Raw genomic sequence first — 19,341 nt, forward strand, 5'->3', positions numbered from 1 at the left:
ACACACACACACAATTTATACACATATCAGGTAAGTTGGTTTTTGCGGATTATCTAGTTGATAATGAACTTTTTATGAACTTTTATGTTTTCACAAACTAGGCATGTTCAAAGTATTCCTAATGACGTTTTAATTAGTCGTACTCCTTTAGTCCGGCAGCAGGGGGCGCCATACACCATGAAATCCTTCGCACGGCCACGCGCGTGCTAATTAAATATCCTAGTACAATTAGGTCTTTACGGTGTAAAATAAGATCAACTCTACGTTTAACCCAGTCTAATCCAATTAGTCAGAGAATGGTTAAAGTGATGCTTTTAAGCTGTCCCTACGTTTTTTTGTTTGTGGGAAACATCATTTTATAAAAGCATTAAATGGGAAATCCGGAGATTTTAAACTCTTGATGACAAGTGTGATACTCAAAAGCATATAAGTAAAGGCGAGCGCGTGCACACACACACACACACACACACACACACAGTTACAGCTAGGGAGAATCGGCCTCAGACATGCCTCAGTATGAAATACTCATACATTCAAACACACGCACACAAACATAGACAAAAAACAAGACAAATAAGAATAATACTGTTGTGTATATATCTCACATAAAACTTAATTTCTATAACCCACGAGGTAATGCTGTTGACTAATGAAAGCTATCATTCCTAGGACAAATGAAGACAGCAATGCAAAAAGTATCCTAGCCTCTGCCTCACCCACACACATTTAAACACATTCATGTCCTCATTAAAAGTACTGCTCAAAGCAATCGTATAAACTATACGATTCCGAACGAAGCATTCCGAATTTTGGACCCACAGTGAGGTGAGAATTCAGAATTATAACCTGAAGGGGAACGAACTCTATGTGAGGTAATGCGATACACGTTTATTGGAGAGCCCAAATGTCAATCATGTGGTGTACAGTAGGTCCCCGCCCATAGTCCACGCTGTGGCTGTGACCAGGGTCGGTTGAACCGCATTATCGCAGTAGGATGGGGTCACGGACGGGCTGCACGCTGACAGCTGGACCCTAGGACACACATCGCAGGCGGACGCTTTTACTCAGCACAAGTCATGTTCGCAAAGGGGAAAGGCGGAGTGGTTCCGTCGGACGGCCAGGCTCGGGAAAAGTAAGCAGATGGGTTTTACTGGTTGTTTTCACACACAGTTGACTGTGTTGTCACTGCTGCCTACTATTGCGTTAGAGTCGGAGCGCACTGCAGGAAATTGAATGAAACATTTTAGGGTTAGAATAATATTATTATTGATAGTATTGGAATAACTTACCTTGATTTATCGGGTCGGCACGTACATTACACCTGTGGGTATATATGTTTTGTCTCATCTCAGTTCGCAGTTCTTCTGTGGCTTGTTATATTATTTGTCTACATTTTATTATAAGGATATAAGATATATAAGATATAAGTGCGTCGGTACAATATAGCATCTAGTTACTTGTGACTGAAATGTTTGTCCTGAATCTATATACAAATTTGAGGTGGGCAAACAAAGCAACGATGATTGCGTATCTGCTTTGACGAAAAAATCTAATAAACTGTTTTGTATTTAACTCACTGTGGCGTTTAAGATGTTTAAATGTAGCTGACATGTCTAAACGTTTATCTGGCGCATCCCGTGCAGGTTGGCGTTGTACGTGTACGAGTACTTGTTACACGTCGGGGCGCAGAAGTCGGCGCAGACCTTTTTATCGGAGGTACAATGTATTTCCATCATCTTCATATTCACGTTAAATCACTGACCCCCCGTCCTCCGGCGGCCTTTATTCTGTACGTGACCTCCATTTTGACTGCGTCTCAACATCTGTTGCATGTTATTGATCGCTGGACGGTCACTGCGAGCTTCACGTAGAACACCGCTAAGCTTTCTCGTTTCGTTTAGATAAGATGGGAGAAGAATATAACCCTCGGAGAGCCACCGGGCTTTCTGCACTCCTGGTGGTGGTACGTGACCCATCAATTTTCAATTTTACGAAATTATTCTGAGACGTTTTGTTTGTGATCTGTCACAATTAGTATCATACTGTTATAAAGCTTGCTAATTAACGTCAATAAGAGACAATGTACCTATCTGTGTGTATTTTTAATGTATTGTGTACACTGGGTGTCAATTTGCATGTCAACTCTCGTTTTAAAATACTTTGAAACTGTAATTAATGTCTTAACACGTCTTATAGGTACCACTGTCTGTGTTGAACTTTCCCCTCTTTTTTAGTGTATTTTGGGACCTATATTGTGCAGCCCCCGAGCGGAGGGACACGTGTGACCACTCCAGCGAGGCCAAAGCCTTCCACGATTACGTGAGTTATACTTTCCTCTGCTCTCCTAATTTGGAAAAAAAAAGAAATTTCACACGCACAAAAAAAACACAAAAAGGCGTCTGACGCTTTCACTTCTACAGTAGCACGAAGAGCAGATGCTCATATCACTCCACAACAGAGAGTGCTAGAAGTTCTGCAGATAAGGCGCAGTTGACCTCACATTTAGGAATAAACGGTCTGTAATGGTGTATATTCGAGATGTTCTAGCTGTGAATTTCTAGCTGTGATGTTTCAAGCTGTGAATTTCCAAGCAGAGAATATGGATGTAAATGCCTGTGCGGAATTACAGCTGTAAAAGGTGTGATGTTGACTCCATTCAAGAAACCAACATTATAAAATACTGTCTACAACATTATAAAATTCGTGTCTACAGTTTTTTTTTTTTTTTTTTTACAAAACACTTAATAAAAATGTATTTTTTACAATTACTTTCAGAGGTTTTAGGGTTTAGGATTCCATATTTAGTTATTGTGTTTATTTTTTGTTTTTACGTTTAATCGGTTTTAGAATAACAAAGAACATTGGCTTTATCTGATATGACACTCCCACTGAGCTGGACGTGTGGTCTCTTTTAGAGTGTGTGGGTGATATTTTTGATAACGACAATATTGCCTCTGTGTGGTCAGACCATTAAAATTCAGTGGAGCCGAACAGTGTTCCTTTACTCTGTACAGTTTTTTTACTAGACAGGGAGACTGGAAGGAGAAGCGTGGGGCGGGTTTGAGAACAGTGGTGGGAGGGCTGGGGCATGATGAGGGGTACGAGGGGGAGATGATCGAGAAGGCTAAACAACTGGCTTCAAACTGGGGGGGGGGGGCTGGCGGACAGGTTGTGGGAACCTTTTCCAGCTGTTTGTTACCATTGGGGGCAACTCTTGAGGGTTTCTCCTAAATGCGCAGTGGCGTTGGGAAGTGTGGGATGTTGGGGATGGCCGTTGTTTTGAACAGCTCGTCGTTTGCAGCCTGTTTATGTCCTCCATGCCATGTATCCTTCGGTGAGGTAGTGTTTCACAACCGCTAAATACGGCGAGAGACTCATGCTCAGATGAAAAACTGATTGGCAAAACTGTAATATGCCAGGTTATCCATATTTGGGGATTTTATTCATTTGAAAACCCTTTGTGAGCCATTTTGGCATTAGACTTAAATGTGCTTCTTTGCTGTAGACAGCTTTCTTTTTCTAGATTGTTTGGGTTATGTCCTTAGACATCCTTAAAGCAGCAAGACTTTTATTCTGTAATTAAGTACTAATGAGTGTCTGTTATACATACATTGTAAGTATAGTGTAAGTTAAATTTCACATGTCATGCAAAGGGAGGAGAATATTAGTTCATGTTGTGGTCCCTTCAGCTGGACTGGGTTCAGATAGGAAATCCCTCTGCACCCTCTGAAGCGCGGAGGTCCTTCCTCATTAATGTCGCATTATAACATGGAGATGCCTCTTCATTAAAGCTACAGTCAGCAGTAGAGCGTCACCCATCTCCCTAAACCCCTGGAAGAAGCAGTTACAAATCCGTCACATTGCCGAATGCATATACTGCGTTCCAAATGTCATGACCCACCCCCAGTGATGTGAGGAACCACGTTTAAGAGCAACACATGGATTTTGTTTGGTTTCCATCGTTTGTGATTATTGATCCCTCTCTGGTGGTTCACCAATGGAGAAAGTACGACTGTGGTAGCAAAGTGAGGTGTGGAAGAGGTACAGAATTTAACGTGAGGAAAAATGATGTTTGTTTTCCACAAATCCCTGACCATAGCTTTTAAGTCCTTCCTCCGTGGAAATGTTTGTAAGCAGTGTGGGAGGATGTAGGCACCTTGCAGTCTCTGTGGCATTATTAATAAAAACAAACCTTTTAAGGCTGACCGGGCCCTTTAAGCCAGAAATAGCTGTTGGTGTGGTGGAGGGAGAATTGGTGGGGGGAGGGGCGTGCGGAGGACCTGATAATGGTGTGGCTGGTTCTAGCTTTTTAGCTTTTTAACCCTGACACAGCAGGAAAGGAGTGGCACTGAGACAGACAGGCACACACACACACACACACACACACACACACACACACACACACAACATAACTCCCAGTTCAGGGACAGAAAATGTCATTAACTAGGTAGAAGTGCCTGAGAGAGAACCAGAGCGTAATCCTGCCAGATGAGGTTCAGCTTCTTTATTTGTTTACATTTTTTTCCGTGGGGCATATTTGTAATGCTCTCAAATAATTTCATTATAGGCATGTATTCACACGCATCCTTCAGACTGTTCTGAAGTCAGTTCTTTGAGTAAACACGGACCTGATGGGCCATTGTTTTCAAATTCATGTTCAGCTTGTGACGGTTTCCTGCACCAGTACAGATATCTCACGGAATACGCTATTGCGTGATTACCACATTGTTCCGATAAACGCTTGCATGGAGGGGTTAGTTGAGCGTTTCAGCTCCCAGACTCGGGGCATTACACCTTTTCACAGGTTAAACATCTCTTTCACACCGTCCACCATTGTCCGGTGATTGATTTCCTTGTCTGTGCCCTGAGCAGAGCCACAAAGTCTGTGCATATTCAGTAATGATGTTAACAGTGATTAAAGGCTTTGATCAGGTGTGAAGCGTTGGGCAGAGGGGTCACAGGATGTTGGTCTTTGGCCTCCAAGGGCCCCGTTTGCACCACGGCTTTCTTCTGCTCTGTCTGTGTTTGCTCTGCTGCGACATCACAGATAAATTGCATCTCTAAAAGGCTTAACCCTTAAGGAGATTGTGTGTGTGTGTGTGTGGGGGGGGGGGGGGGGTGGATATGTTTGTGTGGGGGTATTTTGGAGGGGGGGGTCTTGCCTGTGGTGTCCCCTCTCTCTGAGACAAAAAGGCCTGTTTAATAGGGGGATTGTGTTCATAATGGGCAGCGTGTGTATTTAAGCGTAGCCAGGTGTCTGTCTAGTCTTTTGGGTGTCTGACAAGTCTTTTGGGCTCATGAGTACATCCGCATTGTCGGTTACGCCTTCGAACTCAGATCTGTTTGTGGTCTTTGGTATCAACAGACTGGTGTTCATGTGACATTTCCGTGTGGCCTTGTCAACATTGTGAACTGCGCAGGTTTATGTTGGAGGTATGTAGTCTTGCACAGGTTCACACCGCTCTGCCAGCGTAGCCGGGGGATTAGTCAGGGAACGGAGAGAAGAGGAAGGAAGTGAGTGGAGAGAGAGAGAGAGAGAGAGAGAGAGAGTGTTTCTGGAGGGCAGAGAGCGCAAGAGAAGACCTTGGGGGAGGGGAGAACAGACAAGGTTTTTTTTTTGCCTGCTTGGAATAAACAAAACAATATGCAGTCAGAAGGTTTGAAGAACACAGTGCGTGTTCAGCTAAGTGCACAAGTGTGTGTGTTATGTATATGTGCGCGTGTGTGTACGTGCGTGTATGTGTGTGTGAGACAGAGAGGGTGGGTTAATTAGCTTGCTTGCTGATAAGAGTGCTCCTGTTCTTGGCTTGACATAGCAATTGTGTGAGTGAGAAGGCAGCCTTAACTATTCCAAGAATTTCCTTCACTCCTCTCTCTCTCTCTCTCTCTCTCTCTCTCTCTCTCTCTCTCTCCTCTCTCTCTCTCTCTCTCCTCTCTCTCTTGTGAAGAGGACTTTGCTTAACTGTTGTTTTCCAGGCTGAGGTTGGGGGTGGGGGGGGGGTGAGAGGGGGAGGGGTTTGTACTGCTCTAGTCTATAGGGGGCTGGAATGCTCACAGTGCTGGTCTCTTGGGGCCAGGATAAGGATTAGACAACCAATGATTTGCCCAAATTCCTCATGATATTGTGGAGTTTTTGGCTAGAAATGTTTGACCCCCTGCTCAACAAGAGAAAGGCTTTCTGAACCACAGCCCCCAAAAGCTTATTGAAAATATTACACATGTTATTTTGGTTTACTTTCCACAATTAAATATCTTCTTCCTGAAAGCCTCTGAAGTCCCGTTTTGCTGAATCGTCCTCTTCGGTTTTCCCGTTCCTTTGCTTATCGTTTTAATAGTACAGCTTGTGTTGGTCTAGGAGGTTTTTGGTTACCCCAGTAAAAGCACGGCGTTCAGAATTTAAGAAAGACTTCACACATGCACGCGGTAGGTGAGAGTGACTTTGTGAGGAATTCCAGCCACTACCATCCTGTCTACATTGTTGTCTAGAAGTCACAATGCCTGCATTTGTTTCTGTGTTTAACATGGTGGTATAAGGATTTTTTTTCATAAGGGAGCCCTTCTGTGTCCCTTGGGAACAAAAATATCATTTTTATGTTTGTTCCTTTTGATTATTTTATAATTGTGATGACGTTGATGCTGATGTCACAGGTGCACTGAGCAGGCTGACACTGACCAATTTGCTGATCTACATTATCTCTTTACTGAAAGACCTCCCATGAGACCTCTCTGAGGTTCTGAGTCTGAAGAAACACGCTCTGCATTTAGACACATTTGCTGTTTACGGCTGCCATGATCTTTTTGAGAGAGGCGTGGCTATGACCTGTCTTTTGGAAGAAACTAAGCGTTTTATTGGCTTACCTAAATAATGCAGTGCTGCTGGTGTTCAAACATTGGCTATTGTGATATTGAACTAAAGCCACATGCAGCTAGCACTATTGTAAACCAAAGGAGCTATTCAGTTCATTCTTTCCCTGGCTCCACACTATTTTGTCTCCTGATATGCAACATGTGGGTGTGGTTCATTCAAATGCATTTCCTCCAGTAAAAAATGTGAATCATTCCACTCTATCATCAGTCCTTGAGCTTCTCTGATTGCTCTACAGTGGTTCGGTGTGTCATTTTACAAATGACCCAGCACTTGCACGAGTTATATGAATATACCATGAGGATTTTCTGTCATCGAGCCAATCTTAGGATGTGGATTATGTCAGATGTTTATTATATCAGATGTTATATCTACAGTACAATTGTCAGCTAAGCTACTTGCCATCGCCAATTCCTGGACCAAAATTGACCACCTCTTGCGCTATTTACTCCTAAGGTGACGTGGACAATACAGCATACCGGGGTGAAGTTTACGTGACGTTGTTCCCTTTCCTAGGACATTGTTTGGCCTGTGACCCGCCCATGTTTCTCTCAGCCACTCCTCTCAAGGGCCCTTGTTTTGCATTTTACGGCTTTAATTGCCACTAATGCCACTTTTATCAGGAAGGTCAATTGGCCAAGGGCAGACGGCCTCGCATATACGCTCCCTGCTCCCGCTCTAATTGCGCCGCCCTCTTTGGTGCGGACGCAAGCTCTTAAGAGTCTCTCTCTACCAAAGAGTTTCTCAAAATAGCGGCTGGGACAGATGGCTTGACCCGAGTCTCACCAGCACCAGGAACATTTCTCTCTTTAATTATTTATGGAGGGTGCGAGACGTGTGTATGTACCCATCAACGCAAATGTTTGCAAATGTTAAATAAAATTCTAGTCTTCGTGTCACGATGATGTTTTCTTAGTGATTGGCACAGGTGTGGGGGGTACGGAGAGGGGGGGGGGGAGTAGGAGTGTGTTTTCTGCGTTGGGTTGTGATATCACTTATTAGGAAAAGATCTGAATAATAAGGTGAATAATGAAGGCCGTATTGTCCTGAATAGTCCAGATATTTGACAGATTTTAATCGCATGCCTTCACACAAACGTGAGGTTGTTGGCATGCTGCATGCATATTTTATTACCTGCAATGACGGGAATGCAAAAGATCTGGCTTAATTCTTCAGCTTTACACCTTCATGCCGTACACCATGATATGATTACAAGAGTATCAACCAGCATGTGGGACACTCAATAGGGCCGGGCCTTAGTGAGAGGCGCTGAGATTCTAAACGGGCACAGCACGCCGTTAAACCCTGCCGTTGAAGGCACACGATTCAGATGCATGGTTGTGAGGAAACTGGCTGGCCTGCTTTGAAGCGCCAAGATGGGGCGGAGCAAACGTACGTGAGGGACGCCGATCACCTGGCAACTGGTGTTCCTCCGTTCCCAGAAGACTAGTGCCTAATAATCAGACTTGCTACGCAGGGAGGAAGGTGAGCATGGTTACAGGCTGAGAACTCCTCAGCTTCGCCCGACCTGGCGTAGACCCGCCCCCTGAGGCCATGGGCCCGCCCCCCACAAGCCACGGGCCCGCCCCCTAAAGCTGAAGGCCGTGTTCTTCGCGGCACCGGCGTCCGAGCGAGGAGCGGTGTGAGAGCTGCAGAGAAGCAGGGGGAAAAGTGTGATGGAGAGCTCCTTCAGCCACCGAGGGATGGAGGGAGGGAGGGAGGGATGGAGGGATGACGGGCGGAGCCGGTAGGAAGTAGCAGGGGAAGCCAACGGAGGCAGCGGCAGATGGATGAGACTCTTCTCGTTTGAAGTTTTCCTCTTTTCTGTGCTGTTCCTCCCTTGTCTCTCAGGGCCAGCTGTCAGGAGCCATTACACTGCAAGCCTATCAGTTTACAGCAGAACAATGGAATAATCGAACTGTTGACACTAATGGTTTTTGGGGGCTTGTTCTCCAATCTGTTTGTTGATTTGTATGGTTTTGTGTGTGTGTGTGTGTGTGTGTGTGTGTGTGTGTGTGTGTGTGTGTGTGTGTGTGTGTGTGTGTGTCAGAAGGAAAGAAAGACACTGACGTCTTTTATTTATAGAAAAGAGACTTGTGGTTGTGGGTTGAATTCCTGTTGGATCTTATTAGCTGGTTTTTTGACACAGCGAGGTCCTTCTTTGCTCAAACACAGTGTCTGAAGGTCCTGACTTAACTGTTAACTCACCTCTTCTTAATACTGTGATTTCCATTGCGTCCCATGAGGTATTGCAGGAATCTCTTTCTGTGGGTCTCTGTCAATCATTAATAAATTGCCATGGGAGTCTGCTAGCTTCATCCTCACATCATAAAGTAGGTACTGCCCCAGGCTCTAAAATCAAGATCTTGTCTCTCTCTCTCTCTCTCTCTCTCTCTCTCTCTCTCTCTCTCTCTCTCTCTCTCTCTCTCTCTCTCTGTCTGTCTCACACACACACACACCACTCATATTCTACTTTTCTTTTTCTCTGCGTCTCTCAAAAACACCCCCCCCCCCCCCCCCCCCCCCATCACACTGTGTCCTCAGAATCTCTGCATTATTTGATCACCCTTTAACCTGCGGGCTGTGGCCTCTTGTCCGGACTGATGTCATATGTGGCAGTGACGTCAGAGGAAGGGACTTGGTTACCAGGCAGATGGCACTCTTCCGCTCGCTCTGTGGAGACAGACGAGTGCGATCGCTCGCTCCTCTGCGGAACCCCCCCGTCCCCCCACCCCATGTACAAACTAAATGTGTGAATAAGCAAACCAATAACACCTGTCCCTTGAGTGATAGACAGTGGAGAAACAGATTGCTCATTTTGAGTGCTAAACAGGTACTTACTGACAAACATCTGCTTCTGTGGATATGAATCCGCTAACAGAAATGGATATTCAATCATATAATGGCACAACAGAGCATATTTTGCGATTTTTTCCTTCTTTTCAGTTTCCTTTTCTTAATATGTGTTTGGAAATGAAAGGCAAATATCACCTGTCTCGCAGCATTTGAGAATATCGTTTTGTTTTTGCAACCTTACAAACCTCTTCATGCCTCGGCCTAATTCACCCCAACATCTCTGGCTTTTATTGGGGGGGGGGGGGGGGGGGGGGGTACTTCTCTTTCACATGTCCTATATGCCAGCCAGTCCCTTAAGAGTCTGCTGGCCCCTGGATCGCATGAATATTTGTGCCGCCAGATGTACTGCTGATCTTGAGGTCAGGGCTGGACGAGGAGCTTTATTTCAACGGGCTGCGAGGTGAAGTGGGCTTCAGTCCCACTGAGTGTCGCTCATCGCCCGTTCATCAGCGTGCGGGCGTATGAGGAGGTCACGTGGTCCTTCGAGGACCAGGATGAGTAGGGTTTTCAAAGCGCGGACGGGAAGAACAAACCCCACCCACCCACCACCACCCACCTCCACCCACCTCTGGTCGCTCTCTCTACATCTTGGTTGTCTCTCTCTGTTGGGCTTTGGCACTCTTCACTTCCTCCTCTCGTCTCCTGTCTCACCCCCCCCCCCCCCCCGTCTGGCCTTGGTGCGTACATCCTATCCCATTTCCATCTGAACCGCAGAGAACCGCAGCGCTCCTCACTGTCAGACGCCGAACTCCGGCAACAAGGTCGCGATGAGCCCGAACGGAACCGGCGACGCGTTCCCCGAATGTGCGTCCACCGCTCGGAGGCCGCAGGTCTCGTTTCGGTAGGCAGATCACAGACGGTGGGCATGGCTCGAACAGGAAATGGAGGCAGGGCTGTTGACTGCTTGTTTTGACTGTCTCGGTGGTGCCGAGGGCTCCAGGGCCGGGAGCTCGCTCCTCCAGACTCCATAGGGGTTTGTGATGGTCTGATAAGAGTGATTGATTCAGGAAGCAAGAGAGAGCCATGCTTTTTTCTGAAACGGACGGAGGGTGGCTACTCTGAGCACAGCTTGACAGACTACAGATAAGACTTGCCACAGTAGGTTTTAGTAGGTTTTTTTGGGTGGTGGAAGTACTTTGGGGGGGGGGGGGGGGGGGGGGGGGTTAGGTGTTCTGAGGTGGACACGGTTGTCCATGTTGGTTGTAATATCATGCTGACTTTAAATAGGGTCTCATGAAAAAAAAAGCGAGTGGGAGTTCGGGAAAGTACTGACTCGTTAGTTATTCGTCAGTAATATTTGAGGTATATACTTCTGAATTTCATACTGAGTTTAAGAGAGGGAGCTTAATTGAGTTTTTCCATATGTTCTACTGCTAATCCTCACCATTGTCTGGTGCCTATGCTGAGAGCTTTTACAGTGACCGGAGCATTTAACTGTCCAATCAGAAGGAAGCTGACTTGTTCTGATTGTTAGACAGATGTTGCAGCAGAAAGGTTCATGACACTATTTAGAAACATGTTTATCCAGCAGTGGATTAGTGAGAGCCAGCCTTAGGCTGGGCTTAAAACCTGAAATCATGGTTTCTGGAATTTTCTTTCTCATTCGTTCTCATTCATGCCTCTTTCTGTCATTAACGGATTGCCCAGCAGGTAATTTGTTTTGTGGAACCGAAAGGTGCCCCACTATTGTGGCCTGATACTGAAGTCATGAAGCTAAAATAACACAGCCTTGCTAGCCTAGCTTGAAACTATTACATTTGGTGTTTGTTTTGGAATCTGGCTGTACTGTTTCAGTGCAGTGTTGGGTCTTGGAAGGGAGCTAATCTGTTTCCACACTCTTTTAGATTGCGTTAATCCCACTAATACACCCTGTTTTCAGTGCTTGGACACAAAGAGGATTTTGTAGGTATGGTGAAGAAAAGCTGTAAGATGTCTCTCTATGGTGAAATTCACCACTTTGAGAGGGAGAAGTGTTTATGAACTCAGTGCTGGAAGTGTTTAAACAACCGAAAACATCAAATACACGTGTGAAATACTATTCCTGACACGGTCTTAATGGTGCGCTTGCTAATAGTCCATGTCTATACCTTCCGCCCCTGTGCCACTCCCTGGATTACTGAAGTGTCTGTTAATGTAATTGTGGCATTGATTATTTTGATGGCCACACATTAAACGAAAGGAGAACCTGGGCAGAGTTTGATGGTCACGATAGTACGATGGCACGGACCGTACGAAGAGGAGCTAACTGTAATAAATGACCGTTCGTTCACATCTCGCGTCGGTCAAAGCCGATTTTGTCCCACGAAAGTCGTCGCCAGCGCCTCTACGAGCAAGCAGAGAAGGCGAAGGGAATATGTCGTCCTGTTAGTGCTGTTAGCGCTGCTGAGGAGTGTGTTAAGGGACCACATCTATCTTCCCAGGGTCTTATGTTCTCCAGTTCAGTATTCTGTTCACACACATTAACCCTCCTAACCCTAACCATAACCCTAGGCCTATTATATAGAGATCCATATGGCAGTGCTGGGGAACAGAAACCCTTTTGACGAGTTCCCACAATAGACCATGTCATATGAAGTTAATTCGCAGTTGGGGAACATATTGTCCAGGTTCCATTTATGTGATGTATAGAGATGGGGAACGTAGGACTCTGGGAACACTGACCTGAACATTAAGGTAGTCCTAGTCTAAATATTGATGTACAAACATGGCTAAAGACCAGCAGATATTAGATTCAGCTGAAATTGCACCACAGAAAGGTTTTATCTCTATGGCAGACACATTAATAGAGTGATAGATTGATCATTAGTGAGTGGAATGCTTGCCTTGCACAGTCCCAAAATATTAATAAATAAAAAGGCTGCGTGTAATACCAAATGATGCTCAGTGTAATTGACTTTGATTTATTTTGCTAAATCTGCCCCTCATTAAAAAGATGATTTGTCTGTCATGAGACCTGGTAGTGGGACCTATTTTTCTTCTGTTGGTTTTGCTGATGTCATTCTAACATATATATATATATATATATATATATATATATATATATATATATATATATATATATATATATATATATATATATATATATATATATATATATTGCATAAATATTGAATATAGCAGGGCTTATTTTGACATTTACACTTTTTGTTTTTAAATAAACACATTTTAGGATGTGCATTATTAACTTTGTTGTGATAGATCACTTTATTGATATTGATATTGAATGCAACTTTATTTGATGCACACTATATAATATAAATATAAAACAGGGTTACATATAAATTGTATAAAGCAGGTTAACACAGTAAACTTATATGGGATGTGCACTGAAATTGTATTCATTGTAGTTTTAATGCAATGTGGATGTCACAGTCAACCACAGCTCTGTCTGTACCCGTTCACAGAGTGCAGCTGCAGCTCCCAGTCCGGTCCTGGGGAACTTGCCCCCCGGAGACGGGATGCCAGGCGGGCCGATGCCTCCCGGGTTCTTTCAGGTAGGACTCCCTCCTCTCCTCCCGTTTACTGACCCTTTAAACCTCTCCACTTTTTGCCATCAGCTTTGAGATGCCACACAGCCAAACACCATGTCACAGGGTACACCCTTCTACTACCACACACACACACACACACACACACTGAAGCAGACATGCACGCACGTGCCGTCAGCTCGGAGGCAGCGCACACAGTGGGGCCATTATGCCTCCGCCTCTGGTCGTATGCCAAGCCCAGCATCCACTGGGATTCGCTCTGATTACGCCCATTAGCCACTAATGGCAGCCACTGTCGGAGCACTCCTGCTCTGCCGGGTAGGGTTACCGTTACCGCCGTGCCCGTAACTTCAGGGCGCACGGCTTGTTCAAAAGGCGCTGCCACCAACTACCGAATCTCTTCCTCCTTCGCTCTTTACTGCGAAGGCGGTGTCAAAAGTACGCGAAAGGCTTCTTGGAACGGCCGACCTCTTTATGAAGCCACAACTGTGAACTGAAACATGTAAATCAGCGTGGTCGGAATATGTTCCTACACTTTGCTTTATGTGACAGAACGGGGGGGATATCTGTGGCCCTGTGGCTTAGAAAAGCTTTCTGGGGAAACCCTACATTATATGAGAGATGGCGTCCCGATCCTCCAGGGCCAGATAATAGAATCAGCCACACACCCGCTTGCCTGTACATTTCTCTCAAGCAGGAGCTAAGCTGGGGCCATTATCCCAGCACTGAGCCACGCATCAGTGGTCTCAGTGAAATGTGAATTAAGGCAAGCTGAAGCACCCTGCTGGACTGTTCTGAAGTTCCACTGCCCTCTAGTGTTGACTTTGTGTATTGACTCATTATCCAGCCTTTAGGACTGGATATTTCTGCCACAGTTAATAAACGTCTTGCTGCAGTCAGTGCGTGGTTTGAGTCAGACACCTGCTGCATTTAAATGCTAACCAGGAAGTGAAGTCTCTCAGTGGAGAGTCCAGTGTTTACTGTGCTCAACCTGCTCAATATAAACAGTATAAAGTAATATTGTTTGATTTTTTTTGTTGTTGTTCCTTACTTTCCCAAATGCTTTTAGAGCACAACTGGAAAAATACAGACTGAAACATCAGTCTGGTATTTACTGGCAACAGCAGTGTTCATTATCAACAGTAACACACCCAGTAGTGCCGTTTAATGCTTCGTCTTACATGAAGCCATTAATCTCGGGTTCATAACTGTTGGAGAGGGGCTCCTGTGGTCATTTTCTGTCCGAGCATAATGACACCACCATGCTCACAAACCACCAGGCCTGCTGCTGCCAGTCACTGTCTGCTCCTCTCTGGTGTCCTGCAGCAGTAATCCATCTCTCACACCTTCGCTTTGCGTGTTTCCAGGCATGTTTTATTCTGCCCCCCCCCCCCACACCTCCTTAACACCCCACTCCTCTCTCTCTCCCCTCCTCCCCCACACCTCCTTAACACCCCACTCCTCCACCCCATGCACATCACACCTCTCTAACTCCACCACTTATCTCTCCCCCTCTCCATCACAACCAAACACCCCCCCCCCCAACCCCCTCCTTGGGCCTCACAGGGTCCGGCTGGCTCGCAGGCGTCCCCTCACACTCAACCTCCGCCTAACTCTAACATGATGGGAGCTCACGGACAGGTAACGGCGTGCGACACACACACACACACACACACACACACACACACACACACACACACACACACACACACGCTTACAGCACTTTGACACTCTGCCTTCGCTTCTCCAAGCTTTTGCATTGACTGCTTCGGTTTGTTTTATTTCTGTCACGCTCCACTGCATGATGGCTTCCGTAAACATCAAAGTCACACACCTCTTCTCTTTCTCACTCGCAGCCCTTTATGTCACCGCGCTATGCTGGAGGACCTCGGGCACAAATTAGAATGGGGAACCAGGTGAGATGACAAGACTCTCGGCCAAAGTGCTGTCCAGTGGATCTGTCAGTAGTTCTGTAGCAGTTGTCTGTCCAGGATGCGTGACGGGTTCTGACATTCATGCTGACATCGACGGGACGTGAAATGTTGCGCGCTCTTAATGCAGTTTTAGCTGAATGGAGCTGGGGTGGGTTTTTTAAAATCTCTGTTTTTCTACCAGGTTCCGGGAGGGCCTTTACCGCCAAACTTAATGGACCCAACCCGACCTACAGGTACTGAAGCCCTGATCGCTGCCACTCGGGTCATGCCAGTCAACCGTTTACGATCTGCACCTTCTTTTTAGTAACTCAAGACGTTTTAGAATGCCGAAACCTAGAATCGCCACATTTGTGCAACCTCCCATTTCACTTTGGAATCAGACTGAAATCTGAAATCTCTTCTCGTGGTTTTTGCTTTCCCCACTAGGTCATCCCAACCTGGGTCCCATGCAGAGAATGAGCCTCCCTCGGGGAATGGGCTCCATGGGACCGGGCCTGCAGGTCTGAACCCTTCATCCCTCAAACTGGGTTTTTTTTTACGAACCGCACTAGTTTAAACAAAATAATCCACCTAGCAGTACCCACCACAACACTTTCCTTCTGATCTACCGTAGCTTCTGTATTCTGGGTCACATTTACAATAACACAGCGCTTATTGGTCTATCAGGGTAACCATCGCTCTCAGTGTATTTTGTGATCTTATCAATTCTGAGTTGCTTCCCTCCAAACTAACCAACCTCTCTTTATTTTCCTCCTTCCTCTCTCCCACTCTCTCCAACGCTGTGCTTACTGTAGTCTGACCCTTGGTTATCATTGCAGAGCTACGGCGGTGGGATGAGACCTCCAAACTCTATGGGTCCAAACATGACAGGAATGAACATGTAAGCATCCCATCCAATTGGGGGTCCAATTGTTTTGTTCAAACAATTAGTAGTTTTTTAAAAAGCAATGTAAAAATAATGTTTTTTCTGCCTTTGTTAAGGGGTCCAGGCACTGGTAGACCATGGCCTAATCCTAACAACATTAACACAGTAAGTTTGGCTTTCATCAAAGGGTTAAGATGGGGATTTTATATTTGCTCTGATGAAGATAAAAACATTTGGCCTGATTAAAAGGTTTTACTGATTTATTTTTGTTTGTTTTGCAGATTTCTTATTCTTCGTCATCTCCTGGGACATACGTGGTGAGAGATTTGCTAAACTCATATAGACACATGAAACATACTTGGCAACACAATAACGAACAGAGGAAACAGAGAAAGGAAAAGGAGTCCAGATTCTTGAGATGATATGATGGCCAGTGTAGAATACTGCGTTTGGTTACTGTGCTACCTCAGGGAAGGGAATGCTTTAGGAAACTCTAACAAATTTGGCAAAGACAAAATTAAAAGTAAAGGAAATAAATATTTTTTTAACACAAAACGCGCAAACACTCCTTGTGAATTTGAAGTGGTGGCTTTTTTAAAACCATTAAACGTGGGTTTACACAAAAACAACTGTGTTTGGGCTGGGGTTAGGGTTGGGTTAGGGTTGGGTGTCGCTGATGAATTGGTCTCTTTCTGATGGTCCCAGGGTCCTCCAGGAGGTGCAGGGGGAGGCTGTCCCCCAGGAACACCCATCATGCCAAGTCCAGCAGGTTAGTCCACTGCTTGTCCCCGTGTGGCTGTATTTACTCTCCGAAAGGCCGTTTAACTCCGATAAACGTCCCCGGCAGAGACACGCCTTGCCAAAAACTCTCTGAGCTTTCATTCACGGTTCGTTCGCCTCCCCAGATTCCACCAACTCGGGCGAAACTCTCTACACAATGATCAACTCGGTGCCTCCAGGGAACAGGACGAGCGTGAGTCCTCGAGCTACGCTGCTGCGTTCACACTAGCGCCACCGTCACCTCGTCGTTAACTACAGCTTTCTTCTCCTACTCTCCCTTTAGTTCCCAATGGGTCCAGACGGCCCCCTGGGCGGGATGGAACCCCAACACATGAACGGCTCGTTAGGTACCACCTGCTTGCAATTGCATTAGTATCTCAGGGTCCTATCAACCCTGTAACCCCTGAATCTGTACAGCAGAAAACTAGTGTCTCATGATTCCGCTTTCCTTTCTTATAGGCTCGGGTGATATCGACGGGCTTTCCAAGGTGATTTTAAAGTTGCACCAAAACATGTCTGCTAAGAATTCATTTCAGCTGCGCCCCCAGCCTGTCGTGTCCAGTTTGGTATTCATTTGTGTTTTTTTTTTGCAACTGTAGAACTCTCCAAATAATCTGAGCAGCATGAGTAACCCGCCCGGAACGCCGAGGGACGACGGTGATTTAGGAGGGAACTTCCTTCACGCTTTCCCCAATGAGAATGTACGTACCTACAGTATAAACATACATGTCTTTGCTGTTCTTGTTGGGGGGGGGGGGTGTTGGGGGGGGTTATGTGGAATCTCAAGATTAAACATTTTTTATAATGTGATATTCTTTATATGCCTGCAGTACTCGCCCACGATGACAATGAGCGTGTGATAAGCGGGCGCAACAGCGCCCCCAAGTGGCCAAGAAGCCTCATGGCGAGCTGAGAACATCTGTACAAGGCGACAGACGAGCGGGACTTAAATCTCACGCACCAGTGAGAACTCCATCTGACAGAATCTACAGGGTGCAGTTCAGCCGATGGCCAGCACCGTCTGCAAGACAGGGGCGGGCCTCTAGGGTCAGCTGAGCACTCCTCTTTTGTACAGAAATTGGTTTGGTTTCAGTTTCCCCTCCTTTTTTAATCAATATTTTGTTTGATATGTCAGCCAAGACTCTGGATCTCTTTGGAAGCCATTACAGGACCAGCCTAGTGGACCACATACGAAACAGAGAGAGAGAGAGAAAACAAGCACATAAAATATAACTAGATATTCTTCAGAATTTTACCAACATTCCACTAGACTACCTGAAGATTCCTTGTCAATATCAAAAACATTTTTGGACTTTATCAGCGACTTTAAAGACGTCCATGCCACATTTACAGCTGCCTTGAACTCCCATCTTTACTGCTGGGTTAGGCCAGTTTGTCCTGTTAGTTACTATAAACTGGTCCCATTCTTCAGAGGACTGTCATTGACCAAGGGAATATAACCGAAAGATGGGGGTACCACTAGAAAAGATGACCTCTTATTCAAAATGTGTAGTTAATTTTCAGATTTGAACTATGAGCTATAAGCTTATTTTTCCTTATTTGTTCTTTGAAGTTTAGCCGGTCAGCTTGTTTTAGATTCAACATTTAATGAATTTTATAGTCCTTCCTTATATTTTACGTGATTGGCTTTACCAATTATGTGTGGACCTGTGGATGGTTCCCATGGTGAGGAGACCTAGTCATGAAGGGTGTCAAATATGCCTTTGTTTTCCTGGATATCCATTGTCAACAATCTGAAATTCATAATCCACTTTAAAAGTAGCGGTGTGCTAATAATTGAAGGCGGGTACTGACCTCCACTGGCCGGTGGCAGTACAGATTGAAGCTTTTGGTCAGCTTCCTGTACTTTTTGCACCACTTTAATGAAGGCCCAGCAGCAGCCGTGATTGACATCTGGAAGATCCAATCAACTGGAATGTGAAATTGCAGCTGCATTTGACAAACTTTGGGATAATTGTAATAAACTCCATGCAGGAAGTCCACCAACAGGCGAATCGTGTTCTTACATACAGTTTCACAAGTTTTTCTTTTTCGTTTTAATCCCAAAACCGTTTATGTCCAAATATCGTCTTCTCAGGAGATTGAAATTTTTTGTTGCAAGTTATCTGCTTTTATATTTTGGCGATTGCATTTTTTTTAAGGTGCACCAGATAATGAGAGGACTACAGATTATTAAATTTAATCTATTTTGATATGTTTGTTCATGTCCCTGATTTCCCGCCCCCACCCCCCCAGAACTTGTTATTGTGCTCATAAATACACCCTGGACCTGTAATGCTGGCTGTATTATATTTTTCTGCCATCAGAATGTATATTGTTTACATTGTTCATCTGAAACAAAGCTAAACAAAAATAAGAATGGCTGGTGAAATTTTACTGATTAAATTATTTTGCTGTCCTTATAAAACAGATAATAAATGCAACTCTTATTTTCTGTGTCTTTTTCTCTCAAAATAAACATATACACAAATGTATTTTGGTGTTTAGTGCATTACCGGTCATTACCATGTGTTCTAGTATCACTGCAGACAC

At 45.2% G+C, this 19,341-nt stretch overlaps 1 protein-coding gene across 4 annotated transcripts; it reads left to right on the forward strand.

The window, feature by feature from the left end:
* The first annotated feature begins 947 nt into the window (after positions 1-947).
* Positions 948-19,283, forward strand: ssbp3a (single stranded DNA binding protein 3a). 4 transcript variants are annotated; one of them, XM_076982035.1, is made up of 18 exons: positions 948-1,132; positions 1,644-1,716; positions 1,902-1,963; positions 2,235-2,319; positions 13,126-13,215; positions 14,776-14,850; positions 15,066-15,125; positions 15,325-15,376; positions 15,570-15,643; positions 15,938-16,023; positions 16,125-16,173; positions 16,290-16,325; positions 16,714-16,777; positions 16,914-16,981; positions 17,072-17,135; positions 17,248-17,276; positions 17,388-17,489; positions 17,619-19,283. In XM_076982035.1, exons 1-18 carry the CDS (start codon positions 1,077-1,079, stop codon positions 17,646-17,648), a joined length of 1,155 nt encoding a protein of 384 aa, XP_076838150.1. In that variant the 5' UTR covers positions 948-1,076; the 3' UTR covers positions 17,649-19,283. The 4 variants fall into 4 exon arrangements, with proteins under 4 accessions (XP_076838150.1, XP_076838151.1, XP_076838152.1 ...); XM_076982036.1 differs by having other exon boundaries at positions 15,962-16,023; XM_076982037.1 differs by lacking the exon at positions 14,776-14,850 and having other exon boundaries at positions 949-1,132.
* Positions 19,284-19,341: the final 58 nt, after the last annotated feature.

This window comes from Brachyhypopomus gauderio, chromosome 19, assembly GCF_052324685.1.
Source record: "Brachyhypopomus gauderio isolate BG-103 chromosome 19, BGAUD_0.2, whole genome shotgun sequence".
Taxonomy (NCBI): domain Eukaryota; kingdom Metazoa; phylum Chordata; class Actinopteri; order Gymnotiformes; family Hypopomidae; genus Brachyhypopomus; species Brachyhypopomus gauderio.